Source organism: Ursus americanus, chromosome 6 (genome assembly GCF_024610735.1).
Source record: "Ursus americanus isolate L20-20 chromosome 6, mUrsAme1.1.p, whole genome shotgun sequence".
Lineage (NCBI taxonomy): Eukaryota > Metazoa > Chordata > Mammalia > Carnivora > Ursidae > Ursus > Ursus americanus.
In genome coordinates this window covers 26,211,614-26,228,496 of record NC_142132.1, presented here as the reverse complement: position 1 = coordinate 26,228,496, position 16,883 = coordinate 26,211,614, and the positions used below count along the sequence as shown (strand labels likewise).

The window sequence follows — 16,883 nt, the reverse complement described above, 5'->3', positions numbered from 1 at the left end:
TCATCACATTGTATACCTTAAAGTCATATACCAATGTTATATATCAATCATAATCTCCATAATATATCAATTATATCTCAATAAACCAGGGAATTTAAAAAAAAACCATGGAATAGCTCTCTATAGGCTTCCAAATTTAATGGCCTGTGGCTCTAGGTTCATACTGGTAACAGATTGTTAGCAAGTATCACCCTCTCTTCACTGTCGAGGCAGGCTCCAAAACACTATAGGTAGACACTGAGGTAAACATCCTAAAACATTTCACCCAGTACATAAGAAAAGAAAAAGGAGAAGAAAATAAAAAAAGGAAAGGAGAAACAAAGAAAAAAAGAGAAAGGAAAGAAAGGAAGAAAGAACGAAAAGGAATAAAAACAAGTGTGCCCATCATCTAGAAAGAAATCATGCACAGATCAGGCATTCATTCACTCCACAGGTACTTACTGAGCACCTTTTAGGTGTTAAGCACTAGGGATAGAGCAGTGAACAAGACAGACAAGAGTTCTGCTTTCAGAAGAGTTTTCATTCTAGAGGGGGAAAGACAACAAACAAGTTGAGACAGTGATAAGTACCTTGAAGACAAACTATCTAAGGGGACTACATTAGACTGGAAGATTAAAGTAGGCCTCTATGACAAGTGATATGTGGGCAGATCAGAATAAGAGAAACAGCCATGTGAAAGTCTCAGGAGGGGCGCCTGGGTGGCACAGCGGTTAAGCATCTGCCTTCGGCTCAGGGCGTGATCCCGGCGTTATGGGATCGAGCCCCACATCAGGCTCCTCCGCCGGGAGCCTGCTTCTTCCTCTCCCACTCCCCCTGCTTGTGTTCCCTCTCTCGCTGGCTGTCTCTATCTCTGTCAAATAAATAAATAAAATCTTAAAAAAAAAAAAAAAGTCTCAGGAAAAGTGTTTCAGATAGAGGGAATGGCAAATGCAAAGGCTCCAAGACTTGAACATACTTGGCACGTTCAAGAAACAGAAATGCCAGAGTCCCTAGATTATAGTATAAACATTCCCTTTTTGAAATGTCGTTGTAAAGTTTTCTGAAGGGGCATTTCGTGTTTGTGTGAGTTTTTTTCTTACATAAAGAGACTTCAAATGCCCATCGGCAGAGTAGGAAGATTATAACATTTTCATATAATTAAGTACTACCCAGAATGAGGTTTTTTTTTTTTAAGATTTTATTTATTTATTTGACACAAAGAGAGACAGCCAGTGAGAGAGGGAACACAAGCAGGGGGAGTGGGAGAGGAAGAAGCAGGCTTCCAGTGGGGGAGCCTGATGTGGGGCTCGATCCCAGAACACTGGGATCACGCCCTGAGCCGAAGGCAGATGCTTAATGACTGAGCCACCCAGGCGCCCCAGAATGAGTTTTTTTAACCCAGAAATTTAAAAGAACAAATTATTGAAACTATTGATAAATTTCACAGATGCTGAATAAAAACCTCCAAAAGAAAAAAGTACAAATTATTCCAATTATATGAAGTTCAAAGACAGCAAAATTAATCTATGGTGACTGAGGCTGGAAAAATGGTTACCCTGGTGGGGAGGTGAGTGGGAAGTAGCACAAGAAAGCCTTCTTAGATGCTGAAAACATGCTCTATCTTGATTGGAGTGGAGGTCACACAAATGTGTACAAGTGTAAAAAAAATTCAAGTTGTACACCTTACATTATGTAAACTAACCCTCAATCTAAAAAAAAAAAACAAAATACCAGTGCATTCATACATATATGAAAATTAACAGCACTCATGCAGAACACTAGAACAGAGGCTAGTAGGGATCCTGACTTGTACACTCAGGACACCAACCAAAAATAACAATTAGGGGCACGTGGGTGGCTCTCCATTTAGGCTCAGGTCATGTTCCCAGGGTTGTGGGATCGAGCCCTCGCTGGGCTCGTGTTCAGCTCTGACCGTGAGCACTGAGCGTGCAATCTGCTTATCCCTCTCCCTTGCCACCCACCCCCGCTTGCACACTTGCGCACTCTCCCTCTCTCTCCCTCTCTCTCTCAAATAAATAAAATCTTAAAAACAAAAATAGAGTTAACACTTGCTTAGCACTTACTATGCACCAGGCACTGTTCTAACCATTTCATACACATTAATTGGTTTTATCCTCACAGACCTATGATCCAGGAACTTTACAATAAGAAAACTAAAGCATAATGTGGTTTAAAAAAATTGCCAACATGAGAGTAGGGACTCAAACCCAGATGGCCACATGTTAGAACTGTTCTTGTTTTGAAGTTTTTATTTATTTATTTTTTTATTTAGAGAGAGAGAGAGAGTGCACATGAGCGGGAAGAGCAGATGGAGAACAGAGAGAATCCCAAGCAGGCTCCACACTCAGCACCAAGCCAGTCAAGAGTCGAACACTGGGGCACCTGGGTGGCTTAGTCGATTAAGTGTCTGCCTTCAGCTCAGGTCATGATCCCAGAGTCCAAGGATTGAGCCCTGCATCAGGTTCTATGCTCAGCAGGGAGTCTGCTTCTCCCTTTGCCCCTCACCCTTCTCATGCTCTCTCTCGCTCTCTCTTAAATAAATATCTTAAAAAAAAAAAAAAAAAGAAAAGAGTTGAACACTTAACTGACTGAGCCACGCAGGTCAGTTAGAGTCCCTCTTCTTTTTTTTTTTTTTTTTTTAAGATTTTATTTATTTGACAGAGAGAGACACAGCGAGAGGGGGAACACAAGCTGGGCGAGTGGGAGAGGGAGAAGCAGGCTTCCCACTGAGCAGAGAGCCCGATGCGGGGCTCGATCCCAGGACCCTGGGATCATGATCTGAGCCGAAGGCAGATGCCCAACAACTGAACCACCCAGGCGCCCCTAGAGTCCCTCTTCTTAACCACTATGCTACACTGTCTCTCAAAAGGCAAAGGAGTGGGCAGAAGTGGTGTAATCTACATATAAACCTGAGGCTCTACAGAGAAACTGCGACCAGGTTCCAGGTGAGTGAGGAGGAAGAGTATCCACTCACTGACCTTAATGAACAAACTTTGGGGTGTCCAGATATCTTGAGTTTCAACACTCTAGTCTGCCAGTAGGTAAAGGTGCCACCGTAAATAGTAAAAGATACACACGCATGACTGACACATGCATATGTATATAAATATTGATAACGGTAAAGGGATATACAAATGAATAGAATGGTAGAAAACTTGGAAGAAAACACTGGAGAGGAATCTGTCTAGTAAAGCTGATAGATGTATTCAATATGGTAACTGAAAAAAAAAAAACAGCTGAAACACACTAATATCCACTACAAGATTTAATTGATAATATTTTGAGCTTAGCCACTGCTCTGAGGATAATCCTCCACCAAAATTTGATAATGAATGGAAAGATACAGCAAGACAGAAAGACGAAACGGAGGGTAAGTCAAGTATAAATCTGTACAGCCCTGAGCTTAGGGCAGATTATGCTTTCCCATCACAGAGCTGCAACCAATTGTTGCAGAACCTCCTGAGGTGCCTCCTGAAAATACAGATCCCTGAGCCCCCTGTCCCCACTACTGAAACACACTTGTCAAGATAAGGACTAGGGGGTCTACATTTGTTTTTTGTTGGTTTTTTTTTTCTTATGTATGTATGTATGTATGTATGTATGTATGTATGATAGTTGACACTAAGGGTCTAGATTGTTAATAAGCACCCCAGATCAGTGGTTCTCAACTGTGGCAATTTTGCCATCCAGGGAACATCAATGCCCGGAGACATTTTTTGCTGTCACAACTGGGAAAGGAGATACTACTGGCATCTACTAGGCAGACGCCAGGGATGCTGCTAAACATCCTACAATGCACTGGACAGTTCCCACAACAAAGAATCATCTGGCCCAAAAGATCAATAGCACTGAGATTGCAAAACCCTGCCCCAAGTCATTCTGAGGCTCACTAAAGTTTGAGAAGTACTCATTAAAGCCTTAAACTCAACAAATGCTTTGAAAGGAGCATCTGTACATAAGACAATTTTGAGAGCACGAATAAAACTTGTCACCTCTAGAAAAGACACTAGAACAAGGCTCACCCACTCCCAGCTCATTCGATCTTAGCCGAGTTTGTCCATCTGAGAAAAATCCCTGCAAGACACACTGATTATAGTAATCCACAATGCTTAGTGAAGAAGATGAAAATCCTATCTGCCCAGAAGCTGTGTGTGAGTCAAATACCACCATTGTCTGATCACTGGCCATTCACCCAATACACAAGAGGAAGCAATATGTTTATAAAGCGAGAAATATAGTCTCCTGCCCGGGCTCTCCTACAAGTCCCCTAGCTCCTCAAGAAGCAAGTGTGTGTGTGTGTGTGTGTGTGTGTGTGTGTGTGTCTAATCCTTAGGCAGAGGTTATCTGCTCCCTAAGTTCTTCTGCAAGGCATATACACTCCCTGGAAGTAACTACTAGCACTATAAGCATTTAAGAGAAGGCAGGGCATTTCTACTTCCAAACCCTAATGCTTAACTTCTCAAACTAGTTCCTAACATACCTCTTCCTTTCTGAAGGCCCAAGGATTTAGTTTACTTGCTGGATTCACATCCTACTGTTTCACATGATTCCCTGACACAGCTTATCTCATAGCATGGGACACAGATTCCCTCAATTCCACCCCACACTGGCCCTAAAACAAGCATGTACATCTTTCTATTTTAACGGATTTTTAAAGCTAGGTACTCCAAGTCTCTCATATCTTTGAAATGAGAACAGAATGAGGCCTGCACTCATGAAGCCACCTCTTTGAATTCCCTTTATGACAGGCCACCATCCCCTTATGCTATCACTTTTCTTAAGTTCTGGAGATGGAATTCATCACTCATTCCTCCAAGCACAGCCTCCCAATCGAGGTGATATATAATAAATAACACTACTGAATATTCACTATATACTTGGCACTGTTCTAAGTGCTTTAAATATACTGTATTTAGTCCTTACAACAACCAGGTAAAGTAGGTACTATTACCATGACTTTACAATGAGGATTTCACTTTGCCCAAAGTAAAAGAGCCGCTAGATCTTTCTCTCTGATAGCCCTTCTCCCTATCAGAATAACCCATTAGTGCAAAAAATCAGGTATTGACTAACAGAATACTCAAAATCCAGATTCAGTTAAAGTTCTCTGGAAACTCCAAACTGATATCCATAATATCAACATTCCCACCCTATCCAAGAAAAGTCAGTCAACTCAGGACACTGATAAGCACCATCCCTATTTTTCTAATTACTAGGACAGAACCAGCCTGATTCAGTAGGTATAAGAGCCACTATAGGGCGGCATCCTCATCTTGTATGTCCTTGGACAGAGCTCATCTCAGACTGGGTGTTTAGCCTATACTTGAAAGTGGAAGTAATTCAGGGACTTTCCCAAGACTAAGCAGCTAAGTGGCAAAACCAGGAATTTCCCAATCCTTACTGTAGGTATCAGCCACTGTCTGCATCTAGCAGAGATGAAGTAGCTTCACAGAAGAGAATTCAAGCCAGTCCCAACAGAATCTATGGAGTCTGCCTACTTGCACTAACTAATAATACAGCTGAAGAGGCTTAAATAAACATGACTACCTCAGCTTCCCTTTCAAATTCTTTTATACAAGACGGAATGCACCTGCACCTTCATAAGGAGGAACCAACTCCAAACTGACAGGATTTCAGGCAACTTTGATTGAAAATCACGTTTTTCTGACATCTCCCAAAATGAGAATTCATTGTAAGATCCTCTTCTCAATGAGCAGGAGCCTCCTGTAAATTAATACTGTCTATCTCCTGTTCAAGCCCTGAACTTCCTCAAGCAGCACAACGTCACTCATAGCTTCTTCATTTCCTTTCCTGTTGAACCATACAAGCCTCATGAATACCACCTAAGTATAAAATGAAAATTCTCAGACTCCCATAATCTTCTTAAAAGAAAGCCCAAAAGGTAACTGCAACCTTATAAAGTAAATGGATTTCCTGCTGGCTTAATAACTAACATTTATCAGACTTTATAATAGCACAGCCATAGTATAAGACAAAAAGGGGTCCCAAAATTACTAAATTATGGTCCCTGCCTTGAGAAGCTCATTGTTAAATGGAAGAAGTACATATTCTGATTCTTCCTTATAAACAAAAAAAAATAAACATTATTTTTCCCAGGATTTTTTTCATATTTGCCCTCACTTACTTAGAGCTATTGCCAAGATATTAAGCTCACCAGGGCCTCCTTACTCCCAGCTGCCTACTAACATCTCCATGTTCACACCTCACAAGCAACTTGATCTCGGCATACCAGACTATCTCCCTTATACTGCTTTCCATAGTCGCCCCAGCCCTTAAAAAATCTGCTCTACTTTTTCTAATCCATATCCTGGTCAATGAAATTCCCATTCACCACTCAAATTAGAAACCTTAGGGGCGCCTGGGTGGCGCAGTCGTTAAGCGTCTGCCTTCGGCTCAGGGCGTGATCCCAGCGTTCTGGGATCGAGCCCCACATCAGGCTTCTCCGCTAGGAGCCTGCTTCTTCCTCTCCCACTCCCCCTGCTTGTGTTCCCTCTCTCGCTGGCTGTCTCTATCTCTGTCAAATAAATAAATAAAATCTTTAAAAAAAAGAAAAAAAAGAAACCTTAGCCTACTCTCTCTCCCTAGTCACTAAGTCATGTTGCATCTGTCTCAGAAATAACTTCTAAAATCCATTCCCCTCCTCTTCCTTCCCACTGCCACACTTTAATCAGACTCTCGGTCAACTGCCCACTCTAATTAGTCTCACTGCTTCATTTCTCACTACTTTAATCCACTTCTGTCACTCCCTAACATAAAAAACTGCAATGGTTCCCTACTCTCTTTTAGTGTGACCTCCCGGCAATTTCCCCACCAAATTTTTGGGACAAATTTTCGACACTTAAACATGTTATTTTTTCTCTTCACACTTTCACTATCCCTTTGTGCATGCTGTGCTCAACTGGAATGCCTTGCCTTATTTGTACAAGCTCCTACTCATCCTTCAAAACCCAACTCGGAATCTCCTCCCTGCAAAAATATCCCTGACTCTCCCACACATGGCAGTATTCCCTTAACACTGTATAAATTCCTTTATGTGGATATGTAACACACAGCACTACAATTTTCATAGGAAGATGTTTCTCTGATGTCCTTGAGGAAAGATACTCATATTTCTAACCCCAGTGCCAGTTACATAGTACATACTCAATAAATGTGTGTTGAGTAAACAGTTCACCTTCATATATCCTGGACCAGCTTGTGATTTGGCTGTTTTCCCCCAAATTTTATGGATTTTTGAACCTAACTCTATGTGAGATTCCAACTTTGAGTTTTCAAGGGTTTTTTTAAATTACATTATACAAATGTTGAACAAATGAGTGAATTATAATACCTAAACATAGGATGAAGAAGTCTTAAAGGCTTCCCTATTCACTAAGAATGGAAATTCCCCCTTTACAATCCTAACAAGAAGATCCCACCTTTCTCTAGACTGATTGATCTGCTATCCCAAAAGCTTTCACATAGGAAATACTGTGCACACAGATCCAGCCGAAGAAACGCCCCAAATACTTTCAATTAACTTGTGCTAAGGACAGGGTTTACAAACCATAGTTGCCCTGGTTTACAAAGTCACTGAGAGCTGAGAATAGCGGAGAAACCGCTCTCACTAAGCTCAAAACTTTTTCTGGAAAGAACTGGGGAGGGTCTGATGACCCAGAAGCATTTTTCGAGTCCGGCTCTAGTTCCTACTTCCCCAGTCTCCAGAGGCAGCACTCCTCGGTTCAGCCTCTGATAGCTCTCCTTCCCCAGGGAACCAGCTTTTTCTCCTTAATTCTTCCCCACACCTGTCTGGGAACAGGTTCGTTTCCCAGGATCGCTTCAAGTAACCCCAAGAAAACACGGCAGCTTCACTGATTCTGTGTATAGGGTGGGCTGAAGCCCATCGGTCAGAGACTGAAAAGAGGGGCAGGTAGAGGGTCCTTCCAGGACAACTGAAGACTTCAAGAGACCGGCCTGTCTCTAATCCTTCTCAGAGGTCCTGCCCAAAGCCCTCATCCCAAGGCCGGGCTGGACTGGGCCGCAGGCCTCCCTGGGGCGGCGAGAACCTGAGCGCGAGAGGCTCTGGAAGCTGCTTGAGGCTTCGGGATCAGCCCCATGCTGGGGTCAAAGGTCAATATCTCGGCCGCCAAGACGGCACAGAGAAGTGCAGGAAGGCCGCGACAGACACCGGAAGGTCAGAGGGACCAGCCGCTGCAGAAGCAAAATGCTTCTCGCTCCGCTCCACCGCCCAGGCCCAGCCTTCCAGCCGCACGCAGCCTCAGCCCGCCTCAGCAGCTGTCCTCCCTCCCTCTCCCCCCGTCACCACCGTCGTCCCCTAGGCGAGCGTAGGCCCCGCCCCTAGAGCCGCTTCGGGGCCAAGGCCTAGTCCGGCAGGAGCTGCAGGGGTTGGCCGGGTTGGGGGACCGGCCCGGGCCGGCGCCGCTTACCGACCCCTGGCTCCTCCTCCACCACCCGCGCCGCTCCCAGGCCCGCTCGCTCCCGACGCCACCGACGCCGCCGCTCCTCTGGGCTCACGGATGCGCTCCCGACCTCCACCGACCCTTCCCCCAGTCCCACAGTGCCCCGCCGGGTCCTAAAGCCCGCTGCGTGATAGGTACGTCCACGCCCGTTTCCTGAGGCAGGCTCAGACCACGGTTCCCAGCAAGCATCACAAGGACTACAACTCCCGAAATGCACCGCGAGAAAGACATTAGCAAAAGAACTATCTGTTGAGTGTCTACTGGATGCAAGTTGCAATAGCAGTTTTTTTTAATATAGGCGAGTTATACATATACACTTTTTAAATACATTGGACCCTGAACTGGGCAATTGCATTCTAGGAATAAAAATGTATATGTTCTATGGGGCACCTGCCAGACTCCGTGAGTTAAGCTCGGACTTTGTCTCCACTCAGATCTTGATCTCAGTGTCCTGAGTTCAGGCCCCGCATTAGGCTCCACGCTGGGTGGTGAGCCTACTTAAAAAATAATAATAATGAGGTATATGTTCCAGGATGTTTATTGCAACTTTGTAAATGAAAAATAAGAAACAGATCCATTCAATAAATATGTACTGTGTGCCTACTGTGTGTAAAGCACCATGTGTTAACTGGGCAGGTAACTTCTGTTGAGTCTCAGTTTTCTCTATGCAAAATGGAAGATTAAAAAAAGGCTGGGCAGTGTGTGTGCGCGCGTGTGCATATGAATGAATAAAGTCATTCAATCCTTTTTTTTTTTTTTAAGATTTTATTTTTAAGTGATCTCTACACCCGGTGTGCCTGGGTGGCTCAGTCGGTTAAGTGTCTGTCTTTGGCTCAGGTCATGATCCCTGCGTCCTGGAATCGAATCCCGAATTGAGCTCCTTGCTCAGCAGCGAGCCTGCTTCTCCCTCTGCCTGTCACTCCCTCTGCTTGTGCTCTCTTGCTCTCTCTCTGACAAATAGGTAAATAAAATCTTAAAGAAAGTAATCTCTACACCAAACTTGGGACTTGAACCTACAGCCCAGAGATCAAGAGTCACATTCCCCACCAACTGAGTCAGCCAGGCACCCCAAGTTATTCAATCCTTATAATGACTTTATGAAGTAAATACTTCACAGGTGAGAAAAAGGTATAATTAGATAGCTTGCCTAATGCTCCGGAGTTAATAAGAGGTGAAGAAGAATTTGAACACAAATCTATCAGGAAAGTGATCTTAAAGACTTAAAAGCTCAGGTTCTTTTTTGGAAGATTTTTATTTTTTCTTGTCTATTTACACAGTAGTGTATTATGAGATTATGGTAAAAAGGTGTACCTTAATAGAATATTAGAAAGGGTGAGAAGGAGCAAAAGGAAAGTATCTTGAGGGAAACCCCAGTAGTTCCTGAACACGAGTTAGAAATCTCCTGTCCAGCTGAACAAACCCCTTTCCATACCTGATTTCCTTTTTTTTTTTTTAGATTCTTTTATTTATTTATTTATTTGAGAGAGAGAGAGAGAGAGTACAAGCGGGGAGGAGGGGCAGAGGCAGAGGGAGAAGCAGATTCCCCACTGCACAGGGAGACTGACTTAGGGCTCCATCCCAGGACCCTGAGATCATGACCTGAGCCAAAGGCAGACTCTTAACCAACTGAGCCACCCAAGCACCCCCATACCTGATTTCCTTTTAACAAATGTTTGTTGAGCACCTACTGATTACCCAATTCTGGGAGTAGTAAAAATAATAGTTATTAATACAATGCTGAGATTATGTTATAACAAAGTGGAAGATAGATATACAATTAACTGTTTTAAATATCAGACAATGAGTTATCGAGATCAGGCTTAGGAAGGCTCAAGTTATAAATGCTCTGAAAATTCAGAGAAAGGAAAATTCTGTGTCAGTCTCTGGAGGCTTCCTGGGGGAAGGTGAAGATCCACTCCTCTAAGTCAAGTCATAGGGGAGAGGGTATAAGGGTGAAGCAACATAATACACTGTCCATGTCTACGTCCAGGAAGTTAATTAAATACAGATTCAGACAAGAGTTAAGTTTAGAAGGCCATACACTGAAGAGGTAAGAGCACGACCTCTGGAACACTGTGGGAATAAATCCTGACTGCTACCTACTTGCTGTTTGACTTTGGATAATTACTTGAGCTGTTTAAACCTTAATTTCAGGGTGCCTGGGTGGCTCAGCCAGAAGAGTATGTGACTCTTGATCTTGGGTCATGAGTTCAAGCTCCACATTTGGTGTAGAGATTACTAAAAATAAATAAACTTCAATCAATCAATCTTAATTTCCTACCTGAAAAATGGGGATAATAAAAGGCCAATGTCATATTGGTTTGGTTATCCAGCCCTGAACCCTTCCTCTCCTATTCTGGGAACCTCTTTCTTTGGGTAGTCTTGGCGGAAAACCAGACCCTGAGTAACCAAGGTAAATGAGTTCATGTGACCTGGGCTTGGCCACTAGGTGAGGCTTCCAGGGGCTTTGACTCTTGGCCAAAAGATTCAAAGATGGGGGCGCCTGGGTGGCGTAGAGTTGAGCATCCTACTCTTTGTTTCGGCTCAGGTCATGATCTCATGGTTGTGATCTCACCGTCATGGGATTGTGCTTGGGATTCTCTCTCCCTTTCCCTCTGCTCCTCCCACTCATTCTCTCTCTCCCTCCCTCTTCTCTGAGATGGATAAATAAATCCTTAAAAAAAAAAAAAGATGCAAAGTTGAAGGGATGGTCAGAATTCATTCATAACACATATATCCTAGCCAAATGGTTCCTGCTTAAAACAGTTGTGCTTCCTATTTCTCAGTCTTCAGAGAGTGTCTTGCTTCCTGCTCATTTTCCAAGCTGAACCTCCTGTCTCCGACATGTTCTGTGGGCCTCTTACGTTCTAATAAATTTCACTTTTCCTTAAGATAGCCTATTTCTGTAACTATTCTGTAACTCTTAGCCAAAAGGTTCCTAAGGGATATCATACACATAGACATGTGCTTACTCAGGCTTACTCATTCCTTTGCCAAACATCTATTGAAGTCTTTCTTTATGCCAGGGTCTAATCTAAAAGTGAGGATACAAAGATGAAAGAAATCCTATGACAACTAGGAACAGCTGGAGGAGGAGCAAATTTGGGCAGGAAGGTGATGTTTGGACACGTTGAGATTGAAATGTCTGTCAGACATTCAGCCAGAAATATTTAGTAGACATGTAGGTAACCTTTACTGGTGCTCAGCAGAGATATCTAGGCTGTAGATAAATATTTTTGAGCCATTGACTTAGTTCAAACCATGAGAAGGGAATGGCCTAGGAAGAGGGCGAAGGAAAGAAAAAGAAAGAAAGAAAGAAAGAAAGAAAGAAAGAAAGAAAGAAAGAAAGAAAGAAAGAAAGAAAAGGAAAGGGGGAAGGAAGGAAGGAAAGAAGGAAGGAAGGAAGGAAAGAAGGAAGGAAGGAAGGAAGGAAGGAAGGAAGGAAGGAAGGAAGGAAGGGCGATTCGAAGAAATAGGGGTACCTGGGTGGTTCAGTCAGTTAAGCCCCCGACTCTTGGTTTCAGCTCGGGTCAATGTCTCAGCGCCATGAGATCGAGTCCAATGTCAGGCAAATGCTAGAGAATCTTTGCAAGAAACTTGATTAAAGGGAAGAGGAGACAAAGCCACAGTGGTAGAGGTAGTGGAGAGATGAAGATGAAAGACTGACTTCTAAGACTGGACAGACTATAGAGCGTTTCTATGCTGAGAGCAAGAGGACAGAATGAGGCTGATGAAATACAAATGGATGCAAATTCTCACTGAAGCTGTTGGGAGAAGGAGGGAGAAGCAGAGTTCATGAAGGGGAATTGGATTTGGAGGGAGAAGGAATACACTTGAGAAGGCAGTCGGTTAGGAAAGACCCCTGCATATCAATTTGTAGGTGTTGCTAGAGAAATTACACACACTCAGTGCCTCTAAACTATGTTTTAATTTTGTTTCCTAGCAAATTCTGTTTTGGTGATGAATTGTTGATACAGTAAAGTGGAATGGTACAAGGACTCTGGACTCAGATTGCTTGCGATGGAAATCCCACTTCTACCTGCTGAATGGCTGTATGATCTTGGTCAATTCACTTAATCTCTCTGTGCTTCATTTCCATATCTGTGCGAGGGGATTGTTGCAGGGGGAGGGTTTGGGGCATTTACACAGTAAGTGCCATAGAAGTATTAATTGTTATTATTTTCCACTAGATAGTCAATTCCATGAGGTTGAAGCTTTCTGTTTTGTTCAGGCCTCTCTACTCAGGAGGGCACTTAGTAGGTGCTCAATAAAAATTTAATGACTAACTTAATGAAGGAGTTGGGGTGAAAGAGAGGCTTGGAGGGAAGGAGAGCCTTGGGAGTATGACACTTTCAGTTCAGGGCTCAGCCTGAGAGATTCCTGAGTAAGGCTCTGCGCTTCCTGGGGCTTGGGGCGTCGGGCCTACAACCTGACTCAAGGAGCGTGGGTAGTGCTGGCCAGGAAGGAGGCGCTGAGACCCTTGGGTGCTCGGGAGGCTCCTCTCCCGCGAGGCTCCCGTGGCTCCTCCCCTGGCGAGCGGGGTAGCGCCGGCGGGGCGTGAATGGGGCGGAGCCCTGAGCTAGCCTGGCGGGGCGGGGCGGAACCGACTCTCAGGCCTGGCGTCGGCTCACCTCATCGACGGGGGACGGAAGTCTCAGCCCGGCTGGGTCTGGCCCCCGGGAACCCCCGACCAAGCACCGAGCCTCTCCCCACCGGGCGGCCAGGCCCGGTCGTGCTCCCGCGCGGGCGAACTATGAAGCGTATGGGGACTTTGCGCCTGCTTTCGGACCTCAGCCACTTTAGCGGCGCGGCCCGGCTCCGGGAGTTGCTGGCCGGGGACCCAGCGGTAAGAGTGCGCTGCAGCCCAGACGGCCGCCACCTGCTGCTGCTGCGACCCCCGGGGTCGCCGAGCCCGCAGCTGTTGGTCGCGGCGCGTGGCCCCGGCACGGAGCTGGAGCGTGCCTGGCCGGCTGGCCACCCCTCACCGCTAGATGCTTTCTTCCTGCCGTGGCCGGTGCGACCGGCGCTGGTCCTGGTCTGGGAGAGTGGCCTAACCGAGGTGTGGGGCGCGGGAGTGGGGCCTGGCTGGCGGCTGCTGTGGAGCACGGAGCTGTGTCCGGGCGGTGGAGCCCGCGTGGTGGCCGTGGCGGCGCCCCGAGGCCGCCTGGTGTGGTGCGAGGAGCGTCAGGATGGCGCTGAGGGCTGTCTAGGGCCGCCTCCTGCTTTCAGCTACTGCGTGTGCGTCCGAACTCTGGAGCCCAGCGGGGAGGCCGGCACGAACCTGGGCCGCACACACATCCTGCTGCACCACTGCCCCTCTTTCGGGCTGCTGGCCTCCCGCAAGGACCTCTTCCTGGTGCCCACTGCCACTACCTGGCCTGGCATGAGTCACATTCTGCTCATTTGGAGCCCAGGCAAGGGCAAGGTGATGGTGGTTGCCCCATGGCTTGGCCTCTCCCACAGTAAGAGCCTGAATCCCGGACGAGGGGACACATGGGACTTCCGGACACTGCTCCGAGGCCTTCCTGGGCTGCTGTCCCCCATGGAGCCATTGACTGTACATACCTGGGCCCCAACTCCCCAGGGCCTGTTATTGCTTGACTTCAGGGGCACTGTGAGCCTGGTGCAGTCCCATGGTGGTACTCGGGCTGTGGGCACGCTGCAGGAGGCACCTGTAGGCCTGGCAGGGTCTGCAGCACTGGGAACATTTCATGGGACTCTGGCTTGTGTGCTGGGCTCCACATTGGAACTGCTGGACATGGGCAGTGGGCAGCTGCTGGAGAGAAAGGTCCTAAGTACAGACCGAGTACATTTACTGGCACCCCCAGCCCCTGGCACGGAGGATGAGGAAGAGCTGGAGACCCGGGGGGGTCTTCGTTTGCTTTCAGCCTTGGGTCTGTTTCGAATAGGCTGGAAAGCGCCACAGGGTCTTGAGGTACCTTCAGCTGAAGACCTGGTGTTTGAGGAGGCCTGTGAGTACTACCAGCGACGGAGCCTGCGGGGTGCCCAGCTCACCCCCGAGGAACTGAGACACAACAGCACATTCCGGGCACCTCAGGCGCTGGCCTCCATTCTCCAGGGACATGTGTCCCCATCTGCACTGTTGACCACACTGAGGGCTGAGCTTCGAGATTACCGGGCCTTAGATCAGCTCAAAGCCCACCTGGTGGCTGGGGACGATGAGGAGGCTGGCTGGACTGAGCTGGCAGAGCACGAAGTGGCACGCCTGCTGAGGACTGAATTGGTGGGAGCCCAGCTGGCCCAACTCAACACTGTTTTCCAAGCCCTTCCTACAGCAGCCTGGGGTGCCATCCTCAGGGCCCTGCAGCTCCAGCCAGACAGGAATGGCAGGCTGAGGTCCCATGCTCCTCCTGATGTGTGGAAGAAGGTACTAGGAGGTACTTCAGCTGGAAAGGAACCCCCCAATGGGATACTGCCCCTCTTTGAACTCCTGTGCCAATACCTCTGCCGGCTGGAGCCGCAATGGCTGCCACCCTTTGTGGAGCTGGCACAGCAGCAGGGTGGGCCGGGCTGGGGGGCAGGGGGCCCAGGGCTGCCCCTGTATCGTCGAGCCCTGGCAGTCCTAGGTGAGGAGGGCACCAGGTCCGAGGCACTGGAGCTGGAGCTGCTCTTGGGCAGCGGGCGGCCCAAAGCTGTACTCCAAGCCGTGGGACAGCTAGTCCAAAAGGAGCAGTGGGAGCGGGCTCTAGAGGCAGGCCTGGCCCTTGGCCCCTCCAGCCCCCTGCTTCGAAGTGAGATCTTCAAGCTGCTGTTGGCCGAATTTGCCCGGCACCGTCGACTTGACGCTTACCTCCCTCTCCTTTGCCGCCTGTGCCCACCAGACCTGGCTCCAACTGAGCTCCTGCTTTTACTACGGACACACCTCCCAGATGAGTTGGAGCCCCCCACCCCATTCCCTGAGCCTGGAACAGAGCCCCCTCTCACTGTGGGCTTGCTCAGAGCCCTGCTGGAGCAGACTGGGGCTCAAGGACGGCCCTCGGGCCCAGTTCTAAGCCTGTATGAGGACATCCTATGGGACCCAGGCACTCCACCCCCCACCCCACCCCGGGGACCTGTGACTACTCTCCAGGCATCAGAACACCCAGGCTTGGAGGCCTGGCCACCATCCGGACAGGGCCTCTGTGTGACTGACACAGGCTGAAAATCATTTTTAAGACATAGCAATCAGGGAAGGTGCCTGGGAGTTGGTGGAGAACTAGGGTGGGGGACCTACGTGTGCAATACTTTTCTCTCTTCTGAGGCAATTTTGAAATATATATATATGGTAAATACTGTGATACAATAAATATATTTGGTCTTTGTCCTCAGGTTGTGGTGCTGGCACAGAACTCCTAAAACCCTTGGAATTTCCTGATAGGTGTGTCTTTTGTTATTCATAAGCAGCCTCTTTAGATCACATCTGCATTTATGCTAATGAGGTAACAAGGTGGGCGTATCCACCCTAAGGATGGGACTGGTCACCTGAAAGACCAAGTGATGAGAGGGCTGGAACTTTCAGCCCCATCCCCAACATCCTAGGAGGGGAGGGGGGCTAGAGATTGAACTCTATAGAAACTCCTGAATGAGGAAATTTGGTGAGCACATCAAGGTGCTCGGAGGGTGAGACCCCCAGAGAGGGCATGGCAGCTGCACACAGCCCCTCCCCCCAACCTAGGCCTTGCCCTATGTATCTCTTCCGTCTGGCTGCTCCTGAATTGTATCCTTTGTAATAAACTCATACATGTAATTAAAATACTTCCCCGAATTCTGTGAACCATTCTAGCAAATTGTCAAACCAATTTATAGCGTGGGAATTCCCAGTTTATAGGCGGTTGGTCTGAAGTACAGTGACTTGCAACTGGCTTCTGAAGTGGGGTCAGTCTTGCGGGACTGAGACCTTAACCTGTGGGTTCTGCGTTAACTCCAGGTAGTTAGTGTCAGAATTGAACTGACATGTGGGACACCCAATTGGTATCTATAGAGAATTAGTTATCGGTGTTGGAAAACACTCCAGAAATAAACACACAGGTTGTGTATTTTTGAACAGCTGAGGGTCTCAGAGGGTTGTGAGTAATGGAGGGAGCAGTTGAATCTGAATTTGTTGGCTGAAGTGGCCACTTCTATTAATAAAATACATTTATGAGTATTTAATATATGCCAGACACTCTGCTGGTCTTTAAAAATTCCCTCATTTAATGCTTCTAATAACCCCAGAGGAAAAGTGCTAATAGTATCCACATTTTGACAAGTGAGGAAATAAAGGGTTAGAAAGATTACTTGACCAAGGTCATCAACTAGAAAGTAGCAACTCTAAGATTTGAGCTGCTTCACTGTACAGTCCAGTAGCTGCTACCCCCTTGGGCTTGAGCACTCCTCATTCCTGGTTTAATGCTAGTTCTGTTG

At 47.0% G+C, this 16,883-nt stretch overlaps 2 protein-coding genes across 5 annotated transcripts in view; one reads left to right on the top strand and one right to left on the bottom strand.

The window, feature by feature from the left end:
* ARMH3 (armadillo like helical domain containing 3) overlaps positions 1 to 8,639 on the bottom strand; it is a 175,387-nt gene extending 166,748 nt beyond the window's left edge. The window contains exons 1-2 of one of the 4 annotated variants that reach the window (XM_045802937.2): positions 8,448 to 8,637; positions 442 to 524 (exon numbers count right to left, since the gene is read on the bottom strand). The gene's annotated coding sequence lies outside the window, so the exon portion shown is untranslated. Of the gene's footprint in view, positions 1 to 441; positions 525 to 8,447 lie in introns of all 4 variants that reach the window. The other 3 variants (XM_087862761.1, XM_045802938.2, XM_045802936.2) reach the window with 3 other exon arrangements.
* A 4,440-nt stretch (positions 8,640 to 13,079) lies between these two features.
* Positions 13,080 to 16,556, top strand: HPS6 (HPS6 biogenesis of lysosomal organelles complex 2 subunit 3). Its single transcript, XM_045802955.2, has one exon. It carries the CDS (start codon positions 13,234 to 13,236, stop codon positions 15,640 to 15,642), a length of 2,409 nt encoding a protein of 802 aa, XP_045658911.2. The 5' UTR covers positions 13,080 to 13,233; the 3' UTR covers positions 15,643 to 16,556.
* The last annotated feature ends 327 nt before the right edge of the window (positions 16,557 to 16,883 follow it).

Excerpts from the sequence above, each read along its gene's own strand:
- HPS6 (XM_045802955.2), top strand. The coding sequence starts at position 13,234 with ATGAAGCGTATGGGGACTTTGCGCCTGCTTTCGGACCTCAGCCACTTT.